The sequence below is a fragment of the Tupaia chinensis genome, unplaced genomic scaffold, assembly GCF_000334495.1.
Source record: "Tupaia chinensis unplaced genomic scaffold, TupChi_1.0 Scaffold000561_1, whole genome shotgun sequence".
Lineage (NCBI taxonomy): Eukaryota > Metazoa > Chordata > Mammalia > Scandentia > Tupaiidae > Tupaia > Tupaia belangeri.
In genome coordinates this window covers 3,532,629-3,550,600 of record NW_006160074.1, presented here as the reverse complement: position 1 = coordinate 3,550,600, position 17,972 = coordinate 3,532,629, and the positions used below count along the sequence as shown (strand labels likewise).

At 43.4% G+C, this 17,972-nt stretch overlaps 1 protein-coding gene and 1 pseudogene across 1 annotated transcript in view; one reads left to right on the top strand and one right to left on the bottom strand.

Annotated features, from left to right (window-relative positions):
* CSTPP1 (centriolar satellite-associated tubulin polyglutamylase complex regulator 1) overlaps positions 1 to 17,972 on the bottom strand; it is a 224,113-nt gene that overhangs the window by 112,330 nt on the left and 93,811 nt on the right. Inside the window, exon 3 of the mRNA XM_014591331.2 lies at positions 9,400 to 9,530. Within this exon, the coding sequence (XP_014446817.1) occupies positions 9,400 to 9,530 (131 nt within the window). The remainder of the gene's footprint in view (positions 1 to 9,399; positions 9,531 to 17,972) is intronic.
* Positions 10,437 to 17,972, top strand: part of LOC102488024 (eukaryotic translation initiation factor 2 subunit 2 pseudogene) — a 38,676-nt pseudogene continuing 31,140 nt past the window's right edge.

The window sequence follows — 17,972 nt, the reverse complement described above, 5'->3', positions numbered from 1 at the left end:
CTACCCCATGGGACGTGGTCAGATTGCAATCCCTTCTCCATTTCTCCTTCTTTTTAGAATTTTGGTCATGCACACGCACACATCCAGTGTGTTTTTCAAACTGCTGGGTCCTGATTTAACCACAGGTTTGGCCATGTGGGATACAGATCCTGTAACTTAATAGGAAACAGGCTTTGACCCTCCACTTAGATTTTTTTTATACCTTCTATTTATTTCCTAGTCATATTCATATTTTCCTTTACATACTTAAGCATATTTATACGACTTAAAATAACTGTTTTAAGGGGCTGGCAAGTGGCATGGTGGTTAAAGGCACTGGACTCCCACATGGCCAACCACGGTTCAAGTCCCAGACTTGGTGGCTTGCTTTCTCATTTTCTCTCTCTCTCTCTGTCTCTCTTTGATCAAACTGGAAAATAATAATGATAATAATAGATGAAAAAAATAATTCTTTAAAAAATATAACTGTTTTAAGGTTCCTGTTGGTTAATTTCACCAACTCTGTCATTTCTAGGTCCGTGTTTCTACTAACTGACTTTTCTCCTTGTTATGGGTCATATTTTTCTGCTTCTTTTAATGTTTGGTGATTTTTGTTGTTGTTTGTTTATTTATTTCATAAAAGTGAGAGGCACAGAGGGAGCAAAGAGAGAAAGAGAGAGAAACAGACAAGATCCTCAGTGGAGTCTCGTGCCAAGATCGCTCCAGCCTTCCCAGGCAGCAGGGTCATGGGCGTGTGCATGTAGTAGATACAGCCCAACCGAGGAACTGAACTCATGATCTTCCATATAGGTCAGCAGTATCACTTGAGCAGCATATTACCATACGCCATGGAGCCAACCCTGTCGGTTAATTTTTAATTGGATGGCAAACGTAATGAATTTTGCATTGCTGAATGCTGGATTTTGTTGAATCCCTTTAAAGAATATTCAGTTTTGTTCTGTAGTTATATTACCTGCAGGTTAGTTTAGCGCTTTCTGCTTTTAAGTAGCTGAGGACTCTATCCAATGCCCTGTGTGTTTGAGGGCTCTTCACTCCAGCTGGTAGAAGTGTGAACTATCCTGCCGTGTATACTCTAGGAATTATTTGGCCCATTGTTTGCCGGTGGTTCTTTTATCTAGTCCACACATGTGCAGAGTTTGTAGCCCAAGATTCTCATTTTCCCTCGCAGATCTCAGTAGCTCACTGAGCAGCTCCCTCTTCTCTGTATCTGGCCTGCAGATGCTCACTGAGCTCCAGCTGCTGCCTCCTCAACTCAGGAAGACTCTGAGCTCTTTGAGGATCCCTTCCCTGTATTGCTGCTTGGAAGCCCCCACTCAGGGGCCACAGTCCCCATGGCCTCTTGTCCAATGTTCCAAAACAACCGTTTCGGAGAACCTGATTGTGGTAAGATGACTACCTATTTGTGGTAAGATGACAACTCCCTAAATAGGCACTTCTTCATAAGCAGAAGAGGTAGTACCTGTCATTATTTTATTAAATGGAATATGTCCCCTCCCTATCTTGGTAAAAGTGCAGAGCCTAAAATTAAATTCTAATTGAAAATAAGCTATGGACAAAGATGCTTTTGAGCTGATATCCCTAAACGAAAGTGAAGATTTACTTCAAGGAAATTTTAATATTTACCAGACTTGGAAAACTCAGATTAATCTTTCTACACTGAAATACCAAAATGAGATGTTGAGTTTCTAAAGGCTTTTTACATTTTTTTTGGTAAGGTTTTTTCCATAAGGCATGTGTGCTCACCAGAGACAGAGAGAGACAAAGTGAGAAATTATCCCCAGGGAGGATGGCCACACTGCAGTCCCTTCTCCTCCATTCTCCTCTTGGAGTTTTTGGCACAGCACACACATGCCCAGCATGATTTTCAAGACACTGGGTCTGGGACTTATACCACAGTAGGCCACTGAGAGTCCAGCACCTTAACCACTACACCTCCTGCTGGCCCAAGGCTTTGACATTTGAGTTGCCTAGACAGCAAGAGGTTCACTGTAGTCTTCATGGGATAGCTAAAACTAAGACGTAGAAAAATTAACATCATTTAGTACTCAGTAATGCAAAAATGGCATTGCATCCCTGTACTTGCTAAAAACTACAATAAAACATTTCTTGCCAAAAGGGTCTAGGTCCTTAGTTTTCTACAGTTTTCTGCATTTTTCCCCCCATATTTCATGCTGAAACATAGCTTCTTTTGCTACCTCCCAGAAGAGTTAGTTTCCTCTTGATAATGCTCAAATATGTGCATGACGTTCTAAGGACTCATCTGCAGAAATGCAATATAATAGTGGTTCCAATGACTAGGTTCTTAACATTATAATTAAAATAATGAGGCTTGACAAATCTTTTCATTTTGAACTTTGCCTCCAAGAGTTTCACTCATTCCACATTAAAATTGGGGACTGACACATTCTGGACCTAAATGACCTCCAAAGTTTCCAGGAAAAAACTGAGGATATATTAAAACTAATCAAAGCATTTAGGACACCTAAAAATAAAGGTTGAATTTGGTCCTTGAGAAATCAGGGGCTATCTGATTAAGAAGCATACTGATAAAAATCCAGCATGAAATCTAGGTCTTGTTTATGGTGCAGGACAGAGAACTTGGAGCTGATCCTCCCAGCAGCTGGAGGAAGCACTGGCAGCTGCTGTTAGAAACATGTAAGAAAATAGCCTAAGTGATTCATTTTCAAGAATGGCTTAACAAAAGTTGCTTAACCAGCTTGCAGATGTGACAACTCCAGAAAGTGCGTATTCCCAAAAAGTTCCTGAACAAATGAAACCCAAAAACAACAGGTCGCCTTTGAGAAAAGACTTCTCAAGATGGTGACTGGTCACCAGCCCTTTGCTCCTTTTTCCTTCCTGGTTCTTCTCCCTCTTCAGGACATTTGGCGGGCCTTCTCGCAGGCTTGTCCTGAGCCTGCACCTTTCTGTCAGATGAGAGAGGGAAGGGGACAATAAATACCTAATAAGTGGATAATAAAACATAGGCGATGTCTGGGAAGACTGTACACCCCGTAGTACTCGGCCAATGAGGAATGGGGAGGGACTTGCCCCCTTGGGAATAAATTGCTTGCTGTAACCGCTCTGGGCGTGCCTGCCCATCAGACACCTGATCTTGCAAGACCGCCACTAAAGTCTCACTGCGCCATACGTCGGGTCTCCATGTCCATTCTTTGGCCCTGGACGGATGAGCACATTTCTCACAAAACAGGAAAAAACCCACATCTGCTTAGAGTCCAGCTATGTGAATATGAATCCCTGGTGATAATAAATTCTTGAAGGGGCCCCACTTCTAAATCAGGAGAAAAAATGAGGCTATCTGAAGACTATTTTCCATAGTTATCTCCATATGCTATACCCAGAAATAGAAGACTATTTTCCATAGTTATCTCCATATGCTATATTCAGAAATCTAGCTATCTACATCTTTCTTCAATATAATAGGTACTCAATAAACATTGGGTCGCAGTCAAGTCATGATGTCTTTTTCTGTTTTCCTACGCAAAAACTTGTCATGACTTTTCTGACCACATAATATTTGCTGACTGACTAAGGGACTGAAAAAGAGCGGATGAAATTGGGTAAACTTCACCTATGCGCTCACAGTTCCCAGTTTTGTCTATGCAGAAACCAATTCGTTTTTCTGAGCTGGTTCACTTAAAAGAGAGTCCACACTGGGTTTCACCTATGAGTGTGTTTATTCTGTAAAGGAAAGGATGCTGTTTTCAGCACACTGAGTAATGCTTGCTTACCAGTACAATAGAGATGTGTGATTTCTAGAGTTACGAGCAAAGAAGTAGTGACTGAAGTAGAAACAGAAACAGCACATTAGCAAGTCCGGCCTTGGTACTGACCCGCTGTGCAGTCCTTTTACGAGTTACACAATTTTCTTATCTATAAAATGGGCACAATAATACCAACCTCACCTTTTTTTTTTTTTTTAATTTGCCAGAGGACACATAGGCTTACCAGAGAGAGACACAGAGAGAGAAAGCAAAGGAAAGCAGGAGAGCGCCCTCCATGGAGCACAGTCATGCCCAATCCCTGCTCTCCGTCTCTCCCTCCAGGCAGGACACACACCTGCAGTTGGCTCTGTGGGATCCAGTCACCTTTACACGCCACTGACTGGCCCCCTAATTTACATATTTCATAGGATAGTTGAAATGATCTAAAAGCTAGTTTTACGAAAAAAGTTTCAATTGTTATACATAAAGCAGCAGTAGCATTGTTTAGAGTAGGGTGGGGATTTTTTCTTTTTGAATAGGTTTTTGCCATAGAGTGCATGCGCTTGCCAGAGACAGAGATAGAGAAAGTGAGAAATTACTCCCCCTGGGGGAATGGCCATGCCACAATCCTTTCTTCTTCATTCTCTTGGGATTTTGGACATATATTCACATGTGCCCAGCTTGATTTTCAAGCCACCAAGTACAGAATTCAAACCGTGGACATCCATGAGGAAGTCTAAGGCTTTAACCACCATGCCAACTACTGACCACAAAGGTGGGGATCCTGTAAATTCACTGCAAGCAGGGAGTGTACCTGTTCACTTACTATAACCTTGATGCCTTGTACATAGTAAGTCTACCAGAAATATCTGTTAAGTGAATGAAGAAATATTAGGTTGTTGGGAAAGTCATGATGCATTTTTGCATAGAAGAATATAAAAAAAAAAAAACCATCATGACATTTCTAACAATCCAATAGTTCAGGTCTTCCTCTGCTTTAAGTTAGGATTATTATAGAAACTATCTTTAAGGAGGAACCAGCAGTTGGCGTAATGGCTATGTTGCTGGATGGACTCCCATGGAGTTGACTGCGGTTTGAGTCCTGGACCCGGGAGCTTAAACTCACACTGGGCGCATGTGCATGCGTGCCCAAGATCCTGGGAGGAGAAGGGATTGCATCATGGCCATCCCCCCTGGGGGGTGATTTCTCACTTTCTGTCTGGCAAGTGCACATGCCCTATAGCAAAAAACCTCTCCAAAAAAAAAAGAAGAAGAAACTATCTTCAATTAGGGAAAATGCATAAATAAATAAGAGCAGGCCATTGAAAACAAATGTGAAAAAAATTTTGACGCATAGATTATAAACCTAACACATTTGGAGCAATTTATGTGTACTTTTCCACAATTTTGTAAAAAAATAAAAAATTTTAAAAATTACAAAAACAAACAGACTGGGTGGTGGTGCAGCAGTGAAATGCCACACTCTGTGAGGCTGGCCCACGTGGGAAGGTTCCGAGTCTGTACCTGGAGACCGCCCTGAGTACAGTGGGCATGCATGTGCCCATAACCGGGGCTGGATCAGTGTCAAGACCTCGTGGGAGGTGTTGTAGCTCTGTCTCTGCATCTTTCACTCACAGAAGAAATGAATTAAAGGAAATCTTAACAATTGCCATTGCCACCATCACTACTGGTATCTGTTAAGAGCCAAGTGTAGCTCTGAGCATTTCACGTGTAGTAACTCATTTCATCTTCACAACAGCGATCTGTGATAGACACTTTTTTTTTTTTTAAAGGTTTTTGCCATAGGGCACATGCACTCACCAGACAGAGAAAGTGAGAGGGAAAGTGAGAAAATTCTCCACAGGAGGGATGGCCATGCCATAATCTCTTCCTTTCTCCTCCTGGGATTTTGGGCACACACGCACACGCACCCAGTGTGATTTTCAAACTACCAGGTCAGGGACTTGAATTACAGTTGGCCATGTGGAAGTCCAGCACCTTAACCACCATGCTACCTGCTGGCCCTGTGGTAGAAACTACAATCCCCATTTTATAAATAAAACTGAAGATCAGAGGCATTAAGTAACTTTTCCCAGCAAATCAACTGCCCATTCAATATTCTTCCCCAGGTGCCCAAGCCAGAAACCAAGCAGTTATCACTGGTCTTCTCACTCGCCTAACATGGGATCGCCCGTCACCAAATCCCATGGACTGTTCCTCTGAAAGTGCCATTTCCATCTCCGTAGAGACTCCCTTAGTTGTGGCTATTACCTCTCACCTCAATGACTGCAGGCCTCCTAACCACAGTCTCTGCCTCTGGCTAAGCCATAGTCTATGCCACCTGTAGAACGATCTTTCTAGAACTGAGATATCATCAAACCACTCTCCTATCTAAACGCCTTCAAATAATAGCTACAGAATAAAATTCAACTTCTTTTTTACGGTTAAAAAAACCTTTTAGAGTGGCTGGCAGGTGGCGTGGTGGTTAAGGGCACTAGACTCCCATACGGCCAGCTGCAGTTCAAGTTCCAGACCTGGTAGCCTGCTTTCTCATTTTCCCTCTCTCTCACTCTATCCCTCTCTGGTCAAATTTAAATAACTAAATTAATTAATTAATTAATAAAGTAAATAAAATAATTATTAAAAAAAAAAAAACACCTTTTAGGACTTGACTCTATTCCTTACACAGGCTCATCTTCTCTAACTTCCTTCACGAACTGTAATCATTCTGACCTTCTCATTTTCTTCCTTTATTTAAGTTTCTTACTTTTTTTCATGCTAGAGAGAAACAGAAAGACAGACAGACATCCTTGACAGGGACTTACCACACCGTAATCTTCTCCCAAGTCTCCGAGCTCACCAGGATGGCGAGCACACACAGGTGCACTGGCATGTTCAGGCCGACTCGGGCTCTGACCCTAGGCCTTCGGTGTGGCTCCTGTATAGCACGGCGGCACCCTACCACCTGTGCCATGGCGGCTGGGCCATCTCAGTTCCCTAAACACTCCAGGTTCTTTTACGCTTCAGCATATGCTCTAATGGAACGTCCCTGTCTCCATTCTCCATGTGGATAATCCTTACTCTTTCTTCCCAGCTGAGAGCAAACAGCCGGTTCTAAATCCACTTCTCCCTTCGCCTACAGCAATGCCCCCATTCCACCCACTTGCTCAGGAGTCTCCTTCTTTGTATTCACATTATCCTTACGTTTACTGCGCTGTGTTTCAATATTTGCCAAGAGCAAGGGTTCTGGAGCCAGACTGCCCGAGTGTAAATCCAGGCCCAGCGTTCACTACGTAACCTCGCCAAGCCGGACACTCTGGTCTCAGCTTCATGAGTTATGAAGAGTATACTATCCACCACCGACAGCTGACGTGAAGATGAAATAAGTTACCCTGCACAAGTGCTAGGAGCTGCCCTTGGCTCTTAACAGGTATCATCAGTGATGGTGGTGATGGTCAGTCACACCTCTGACACGAGATAGCGCCTCAAAGGCTCGAGTGGCAGACATTCACAGAGTGGTTATAGGAACATAAGAAAGGCAGTAATCTGAAAGAAAAGAAAGGAAAAAAAAAAGAAAGAAAGAAAGGAAGGAAGGAAGGAAGGAAGGAAAAGAAAAGAGAAGAAAACTGGGAAGACTTACCACCATTTTTGCCCACAGTTCGGAAGCATCTCCAGAAGGCCCGTAAAAATGATGCCCTATTATGAGGGGTAGCCTGGATGAAGCTGAATTCCCGAAAAAGAATGTGAGTTCCTTGGCATACACTGTTAAAACTGCAAAGAGAAAAATCAAGAAATCATCATTAGATGGAATCAAGAAGGCTGGAATCAGAATGAAAATCTGAGATCACATGGAAACATTGCCAAAAAAGGAGGGAAATCTTTTTTCCCCCCAACAAAACTCTGATTATAGACGAGACAAAGTCCTTCTGGAGAGAGTCTCTGTATTACCATATCTTGTGAAAACTCTCGGAGTACGGGTTCTTTGAATGCTCTTCCCACCTCTCCATGTATATACTGAGGAAACGTTAATCAGTCTCTAGAGCATCTCATGTAAAGGGAAATAGTTCAGTCTAGGTTTGTTTATGCTTTTTTTTTGCACACCCCCCACCCTGCCATGGGACCTGGTCACACTGCAACCTTTCTTCCCCCATTCTGTTGGGATTCTGGGCACGCACACTATATGTGTCTGGTGAGTGTTATTTTTTAATGAATTATTTAATTATATTCATTATTTTTATTATTTATTTTTAATTTAACCAGAAAGAGACAGAAAGGGAAAGTGAGAAAGCAAGCTGCCAGTTCCAGAACTCGAATTGTGGTCAGCCATGTGGGAGTCCAGTACCTTAACCACTACGCGACCTGCCGGCCCCACCTGGTGAGTTTTTGAAGCTGCTGGGGATTTGAACTGTGGTCAGCCATATGGGATCTGGCTCCCTTAACCACTAGGCAACAGGGCCGGCCCAATATTTCAGTCTTTAAGATATGTGGCATTGGCGCGTATATCTTTTTCTCTATCTCTTTTTGAATAATGTCTCCTTAGAGATACTCTTTCTGTCCTGTCCCTGACCTGGACCAGATGCCACAGGATGTGAGGATTTATGGAAACATAACTGAACTGTCTGCTCCAGTTTGGAGTGTTGTTGTATACCTTCCTGACAATAACCCAAGACAAATACCAGATGTCAAAGGACAGGAAAGGTGTGAAAAAGAACACTAAAGGCAAAGAAGAAGAACAGGGTAGAAAGTGGCCCCTAAATGAGAGTATGAAGCAAAGCCCCAGGGCTCAAGTGAGTCATTGATTAACTTTTTTTCATGCTAGAGAGAAACAGAAAGACAGACAGACATCCTTGACAGGGACTTACCACACCGTAATCTTCTCCCAAGTCTCCGAGCTCACCAGGATGGCGAGCACACACAGGTGCACTGGCATGTTCAGGCCGACTCGGGCTCTGACCCTAGGCCTTCGGTGTGGCTCCTGTATAGCACGGCGGCACCCTACCACCTGTGCCATGGCGGCTGGGCCATCTCAGTTCCCTAAACACTCCAGGTTCTTTTACGCTTCAGCATATGCTCTAATGGAACGTCCCTGTCTCCATTCTCCATGTGGATAATCCTTACTCTTTCTTCCCAGCTGAGAGCAAACAGCCGGTTCTAAATCCACTTCTCCCTTCGCCTACAGCAATGCCCCCATTCCACCCACTTGCTCAGGAGTCTCCTTCTTTGTATTCACATTATCCTTACGTTTACTGCGCTGTGTTTCAATATTTGCCAAGAGCAAGGGTTCTGGAGCCAGACTGCCCGAGTGTAAATCCAGGCCCAGCGTTCACTACGTAACCTCGCCAAGCCGGACACTCTGGTCTCAGCTTCATGAGTTATGAAGAGTATACTATCCACCACCGACAGCTGACGTGAAGATGAAATAAGTTACCCTGCACAAGTGCTAGGAGCTGCCCTTGGCTCTTAACAGGTATCATCAGTGATGGTGGTGATGGTCAGTCACACCTCTGACACGAGATAGCGCCTCAAAGGCTCGAGTGGCAGACATTCACAGAGTGGTTATAGGAACATAAGAAAGGCAGAAGTTTGAAAGAAAAGAAAGGAAAAAAAAAAGAAAGAAAGAAAGGAAGGAAGGAAGGAAGGAAGGAAAAGAAAAGAGAAGAAAACTGGGAAGACTTACCACCATTTTTGCCCACAGTTCGGAAGCATCTCCAGAAGGCCCGTAAAAATGATGCCCTATTATGAGGGGTAGCCTGGATGAAGCTGAATTCCCGAAAAAGAATGTGAGTTCCTTGGCATACACTGTTAAAACTGCAAAGAGAAAAATCAAGAAATCATCATTAGATGGAATCAAGAAGGCTGGAATCAGAATGAAAATCTGAGATCACATGGAAACATTGCCAAAAAAGGAGGGAAATCTTTTTTCCCCCCAACAAAACTCTGATTATAGACGAGACAAAGTCCTTCTGGAGAGAGTCTCTGTATTACCATATCTTGTGAAAACTCTCGGAGTACGGGTTCTTTGAATGCTCTTCCCACCTCTCCATGTATATACTGAGGAAACGTTAATCAGTCTCTAGAGCATCTCATGTAAAGGGAAATAGTTCAGTCTAGGTTTGTTTATGCTTTTTTTTTGCACACCCCCCACCCTGCCATGGGACCTGGTCACACTGCAACCTTTCTTCCCCCATTCTGTTGGGATTCTGGGCACGCACACTATATGTGTCTGGTGAGTGTTATTTTTTAATGAATTATTTAATTATATTCATTATTTTTATTATTTATTTTTAATTTAACCAGAAAGACAGAAAGGGAAAGTGAGAAAGCAAGCTGCCAGTTCCAGAACTCGAATTGTGGTCAGCCATGTGGGAGTCCAGTACCTTAACCACTACGCGACCTGCCGGCCCCACCTGGTGAGTTTTTGAAGCTGCTGGGGATTTGAACTGTGGTCAGCCATATGGGATCTGGCTCCCTTAACCACTAGGCAACAGGGCCGGCCCAATATTTCAGTCTTTAAGATATGTGGCATTGGCGCGTATATCTTTTTCTCTATCTCTTTTTGAATAATGTCTCCTTAGAGATACTCTTTCTGTCCTGTCCCTGACCTGGACCAGATGCCACAGGATGTGAGGATTTATGGAAACATAACTGAACTGTCTGCTCCAGTTTGGAGTGTTGTTGTATACCTTCCTGACAATAACCCAAGACAAATACCAGATGTCAAAGGACAGGAAAGGTGTGAAAAAGAACACTAAAGGCAAAGAAGAAGAACAGGGTAGAAAGTGGCCCCTAAATGAGAGTATGAAGCAAAGCCCCAGGGCTCAAGTGAGTCATTGATTAAGCTGAGCCAGAGAAGGGAAAAAATAGTCTCCATCGCCTTTGGGTTCTCCTGCCAAAGAAATAAAGGGCCTGGTGTAATCTAAAAATGGAAATTCCACCAAAAAATAGGCAATTATCCAGTAATCATCCCCACCAAGAGCAGACGTCAGGTTCCAGAAAACTCTTAAATTCCCTGACAAGTAAATCATGCGTGGAAAACATGTTTATCTTTGTGGAGACACAGACATTAAACTAAAGATAAAAAGCAATGGAGGGAACCATGGCAATTCCAAATGCTAATTTTCATGTGTTGACCATTTGAAAGGGAAAAAATTCTCAATCTTTGAATTGAATAGGAAATCTGAGGAGCCATCTATTCTAATTCCTTTCTCCCAGGCCAGCTTCAGAGGGAAGTGTCTAACCTGTCTTAACAAACAGTATGTTATCATTTAGGATAAAATTAGTCTCTTCCTATTATTAACAGAACCTTAAGAAAAAGCAAATTACATACTCTTCTTCTGCCAGAGAAAACAAGCATGGAAATCTACTTCTGGAGCAGCCCCAGAGCACAGTGATTAGGGGCGCCAGATCCTCCAAGGCTGACCGCAGTTTGAATCCCAGCCACAATGGCATGAAAAGCATGCTGGGTACATGTAGACAGTTGTCCAAAATCCTGGTGAGATGAAGACATGAAGGAAAAAGGATTGCAATGTCACCTCGCTTCACTGAAGGATGCTTTCTGTCTCTGGCGAGCGTGTGTACCTTCTGGCAATAAAAAATGAAAATAGTTTAAAAACAGAAATCGACTTCTAAGTCACTGAAGAAGTATAATAAGCCCAATACCTAAAAGGGACTATGTTAAGAGAGAGATGTTTTTATTGTTATTTGTTTTGTTTATGCTAGAGCATGCATGCACTCACCAGAGATGGACAGATAGACAGAGAGGGAGAGGAAAAAGCAGCACCCCAACTTGGTACCCCAAGGACAAAGGGCACACTGCAATCCCTTCTCTTTCATCTCTCTCTCCTGCTGGGATTTTTGAGTGTGCATGAGCACATGCCCAGAGTGTTTCTCAAGCTTCTGGGTCCAGGACTGGTATGTGATCTGGCCACCATCACCACTAGGCCACAGAGCCAGCTTGGGAGGTTTTTTAAAAGCAACTAAAGTGTTAACCTAACCATGTAGCTTATGGCAGGGCTGCTGTCTTGAACAAAGGAAAATGAAAAATACAGCAAATGAGCTGTTGCAGGTAAATGGAGTAGGCTACATTTCTAGCAAATGAAGTCTGAAATGGTAACATTGTAGCCTAAATTTATGAAGCTATCCAGCAAAGAATTAGCCCCACAGGGTGTTTCATACCCTAAGGGGGAAAAGCTGGTGTCTAAGCCATGGTCTAAAAAGTAAAGGAACTAATAATAGCGAAATCAGATCCTTAGTATAGCTTTTTAAGACCATCTCAAATGCCACATTTTGTGAAGCCTTTTCCTGATTCTGTGCCCCATACTCAATTTCCATGACATCTCACTCATAACTCTTTAATGGTACTCACAATTTGCTGCCTTGTTTTAAAGTGACTAGACTCTTTTCCCTACTAAATTGTATGGAGTAAGCAGTTAAGTCGTACTCATCTTTATCTCTATATTTTAAGGCGGGAAAGTCATGGCGTATTTTTCTGTTTTCTATGCAAAATGCATCATGACTTTCCTGACAACCCAATAGTAGGTAGAACATATCTGCAGCTAGCCACACTGGGAAGACTGAAAGTCAATATTTTAAATATTTTTAAGACATCCAGGTGGCCCAGTCTGGTGGTGTAATTGGTAGCAAATTGGGCTGCAGGACTGGAACCCACTTGACCAACCACAAGTTTGGATTCCCAGGTCTGCCTGAAAACAAGCCGAACATGTGTGTATGTGTGTGTCTGTCCGTCTGTCTGTCTCCAGGATCCTGACAAGCTGGAGGGCTGGGAAGGTGGGATCGTGAGTGAAGGGACACTATCAAGTCACTTCTGTCTCTCTGTCCACACATCTATCATGAATATAATCAGTGAAGAAAAGACAGTTTTCAATGGTTGGTGCTGGGAAGACTGCATATCTACCTGCAGAAGAATGACACTTGACTCCCCTCTCTCACCCTTAACACAGATTGACTCAAAGTGGATTAAAGATTTAATGTAAACTGAAAATGGCAATGAGCCCTGACCTACATGGGAAGCCACAATTGGATTACAGCAGTTGACAGTCATTTTAATGCCGTTCTCTTATCTTCTTTCTTTCTAAACCAGTTCAGCTGATTAGAGTGAACTGTCTTCTGTTCTGTTAGGATTTGCACTGTCTTCTGTTCCCAGCTGAGTGGGTTTTTTGTTTTGTTTTTGATTTTTTAAAGGAATCCTATACAGACTTACCAAGTAGCAAAAATAGAAGGGGACTTTTAAAAGTTCATGGAAAAGTGGAATTAAAGTAATAATTTATTTTGGTGCAAAATAATCAAAATCCTTACATAGTTTTTTTTTTAATGTGCATTTTTCCATGAACTTCTCGAAGAGCCCTCTGTGAGACCAGATCACACATCTGTGTGCGATCCAGACACAGAACACAGATCAGCCTCTGAAAAACACACAAGACCGAAGACCCAAAACATCTTGGAAAATAATCACGATGTAAAGTAAGTTCTTCCTTCCATAAGCATAAGAGAAAATACATACCCTGTATTGGGAGTGGGGAGTAAAGACAACTTCTGCAGCGCAGTTTCCGAAACAGGTTGGGAAACGAGCTCTGCTCAGCAAAGAAGTCACCAAACCCGAAAGATGTGTTCCCGCACATGCCTTGGTCTCCTAATAATCCCGGGGTTTGTTCTTTCCTTCTTTGTAAAATTTACATGGAGCCTAAAGCCCTTCAGTGTTTTCTTTCCGTGCCTATCTGCTGAAGAATTTGGCAGTGGTAACTAGAAGAGAATATTAGTGGGGCATGTCAGCTCGATCCATGCTGCAGAGCCCAAAGTAGTTTCCACAACACACTTGAACAAACGTTGCCTCACACCAGCTTCTTCCTTTGAGAGGTGGTTTTTTGTTGTTTGGTTTTAGTTTTTGTTTTTGTGCTATAGGGTGAGTATGCCTGCTTGAGAGACAGAGAGACAGAGAAAGAAAGCAATAAATCACCCCCTCCGGGGGTGGGGAGGATGATCACATCACAATCCCTTCTCCTTTTGGGATTTTGGGCATATACACACATGTACCCGGCATGAGTTTCAAACCACCAAGTTCAGGACTCAAACCGCAGTCAGCCACACAGGAGTCCAGTGCCTTAACCACTATGCCACCTGCTGGCCCTAATCAGTTTCTTTCTTACAGAGTGCTCCAAAGAAGGTTCTGCACAAAAGTAGCTCAGCGTTTCTAAATGTTTAATTCTCTACTGGGCTGTTGTTACCTGTCATTCTGTTGTCCAAATATACAATACACCTACTCAGGGGGAAAAAAAGTAAGCAATACGATATCCAAGGAGAAAGGTGACAGTGTAGTTTTATTTATTTATTTATTTTTGAGAGTTTTTTCACTATAGGGCGCGTGCACTCGCCAGACAGAGAGAGACAGAGAGACAGAAAGCGAGAAATCACCCCCCAGGGGAGATGGCCACGCAGCAATCCCTTCTCCTCCATTCTCCTCTTGGGATCTTGGGCACGCACACACGCCCGACGTGGGTTTTAAGCCACCAGGTCCGGGACGCGAACCACGGTCGACTACGTGGGAGTCCAGCGACATAGCCATTACGCTAACTGCTGGTCCCGACAGTGTAGTTTTAATATATGGTGTAGCTGGAATGAGTTTCTGTCCACACGTGTGCATCAGGTGACGTGCTGGGTTCTCTGACTATGGGTTCCCCTGGCCATGAAGAAATAAGAGTACGTGATTTAAAAAGTAGACATGCTACAGGCGAGTGCTCGTGGTCCTCATCTTCTCATGGCCAGCCACTGGTCCAGTCGGAGGCATTATAGGATAGCCAAGGTCTCTGGCTGCTAAAAAAGTCCCAAATGTAGGAGGAAATCTAATAGGGACTACTCAATCTTCAGTCACTGTCTAGGTGTAGGTAAACTGATTTGTGAAAATTGAGCTGCCATTGTGGTGGATAGAATCTGGAATTTCTGCAATAGCAATAAAAAGCAAATCAGCTTACTGGTTCACTCCAATAACACCTTAAGCACTGGCATTTCATACCAAGATTTTTTATGCCTAACTAATCTTCAGTAGCAGAGCTAACTTCCAGACCATGACATCAGTGAGATCGTATTTTACTGCATTATAAAGAGAACAACTCATGAGATAGCCTTACAGGTCCCTAGAGCTAAGAAAAGCCCAGCCAGGAGAAGTATAAGCAGTGCTAAGGTTTCTTTGCTTGGTCACTTCACCAAGTGTCTGTCACCAAACCCCATGAAGAATTTGCTTAAAATAGCAGCAGAATAGAGCATTTGTCCGACCCTGTGCTGTTATGGGGAAAGAGAATGTTTCCAGACAGGGTGATCACCAAACAAATTCTCCCCAAGGAGGCTAACAGCTAGGCAAAAGATCTCGTTCTCACATTCTGCTTCTCTAAAAGTAAACTGCTGCCCACCCCCTGCCACTGGATCTTTGTTTATAATTTGGTTAAAAACCTGCCAGTTAAAAAAAAAAAAGCAAAGTTCTTTCAAACTCCCCTCGTGCATGTATATGTGTGCACACACACCCCCTGTATGTTTTAGACAGGCTCTCCCTGTGTCACGATCTTCCTGATTCAGTCTCCTGTGCAGTGACCCCAGGCCAGACCCCTCTTTGAAATGTTTGAACTTCCAAACTTACTGCTGAGGGTCTGGCACATTCCCGTAAGCTGCCAGTTACTGCATCGGCTCCTTTCCCCCGAGTGTCAGCAGAGAAGCAACATCTGCTTCCCCCTAGAAGTTTTAAGTGTGAAGGAATATCTCCCTTTTTTTAAGAGAGGCACATGCGCTCGCCAGAGACAGACAGACAGGAAGTGAGAATCACCTCCCACAGGAGATGGCCGTGCTGCAAACCCTATCCCTTCTCTTCCATTCTCCTCTTGGGATCTTGGGCAGCACACACACGTGCCCAGCATGAGTCTTGTGTGTGTGTGTGTGTGTGTGTGTTTTGAGAGTTTTTTGCTATAGGGCGCGTGCGCTCACCAGAGAGAGAGAGACAGAGAGACAGAAAGTGAGAAATCACCCCCCAGGGGGGGATGGCCAGGCTGCAATCCCCTCTCCTCTGTTCTCCTCTCGGGATCTTGGACACGCACGCACACACGCCCACCGTGAGTTTTAAGCCACCGGGTCCAGGATGTGAACCGCGGTCGACTACGTGGGAGTCCAGCGATATAGCCATTACACTAATTGCTGGTCCTGCATGAGTCTTTATAAGTCACTGGGTCCAGGACTCGAACAGCAGTGGACTACGTGGGAGCCCAGCAACGTAATCATTATGCCATCTGCTGGTCCCCCAGGAACATCTTTCTTATAAGGCTGGTTACTCTAAGCCAGTAGGAACAGGGAAATCCATACACCTCGGGATGGGAAACCAACACACAGAGCCCTTGGAAAAGGTTACTGTATACATATTTTTTATGGCATGGCTTAGAAATTTAAACTATAAAAGTGTAATACAGCAATTTAGAAAATGCTTCTCAAATGCTATTTTGAAAAGGAGACAAGGGCTAGCAGGTGATGTGGTGGTTAAGGCACTGGATTCCCACACTGCCGACCCACATGGCTGACTGTGGTTTGAGTCCCAGATCTGGAGGTTTGCTTTCTAACTTTCCTCTCTCTCTTTCTCTCTTTGATGAGCACACATGTGCTCATCAAACTTTAAAAAAGAAAAAATAAATAATTTTTAAAGAGGAAACAAAAGATTGTGTACATCATAATTTTAATTACTTTAAATTAGATCTGCATATGGAAAACTGATTAAAAATTTAAAAGATATTAATCATTTTGGGAGATCAGCAGTTGGCATAATGGCTAAGTTGCTGGACTCCCATGTAATCAACTGTGGTTTGAGTCCCGGACCCAGTGGCTTAAATTCACACCAGGCGCAGGTGTGTGCGTGTCCAGGATCCCGAGAGGAGAATGGAGGAGAGGGGATTGCGGCGTGGCCATCCCCCCTGGGGGGTGATTTCTCGCTTTCTCTCTGTCTTTCTGGCAAGTGCATGTGCCCTATAGCAAAAACCTCTTAAAAAAAAAAAAAAAGACATTAATCAATTTTAAGCCTTGAGTTATGGTTGTTGACTTCTTCCTCCATCTTCCAAATATTCTATAATATAGTATGTGGTAAATTCTTCTTAATAAATAAGCCACCCAGTGGCATGATGATTAATTAAGGTGGCTAGGTCCCACATGGCTGACTACATGGTTCAAGTCTCTGATCCAACAGCTTGAAAAATATGATGGGTGGGGCTGGCAGGGGGCACAGGGTTAAGGGCGCTGGACTCCCACATGGCCAGCCATGGTTTGAGTCTCGGACCTAGCGGCTTGCTTTCTCACTTCCCCTCTCTCTCTCTCTGGTCAAATAAACAAATGAATAAAAGTTAAATAAAACAATTTAGAAAAAAGAAAAAAAGAAAGAAAAAAGAAAAGCATACTGGGTACATGTGCATGCATGCCCCAAATCCTAAGAAATTGGAAAAGAAGGGATTGTGATGTGGCCATCCCTTTAGGGGGTGATTTCTCACTCCCCTCAATACCTCACCATCCCATCTGTGTCTCTTTGGCAAATGTGTGCATTCTTATAGCAAAGCTAAAAATAAATAAATAAAATTAATAAAACATTTTATAAAACAACCATTAACATAAATCTCTAGTTTCTCTTGTTCCTACAAAGTCCCTGAGCCCTTTTCCCAAAGCCTCAAAGCAGAACTCTTGATAACAGAGCTTCCATGGACTTGCCTAATTTCACTGGAACTTGAGAATAACTATGGGCTTTTTGGTATGGATGCTCTGTGGAAACAGCTTCTAGCCTCATAGGAAAAGTTTCTGGACAAAGAGTGTTTCCCTTTAGAATGTTACAGTACTTCTGTTACATTTCACCTTCTGTTTTATTTAGTTATTTATTTATTTGCTGGAGGATGTATGCATTAGCCAGAGTCACAGAGGTGGGGGAGAGAGGGGGAAGTGAGAAATCACTCCCCAGGGGGATGACCACCCACTATTCCTTCTCCTCCATTTCCCCCCAGGATTTTGGGCACATACACCAGCGTGTTCCTCCTGCTTCCCCGGGTTCAGGACTTGAGCTGCAAGGATGGCATGTGGAATCAGCTGCCCTCACCACTAGCCACCAGCTGCTTCATCTCCCCTGCCGCACAAGACAGCTCCTGGTCTTTCTAAACCTCTCTTCGGTTACTTCCTTCTCTCTGCTCTATCATTCAGCCTTCATGTCTCTTTTATCAACTGCCACCCCCC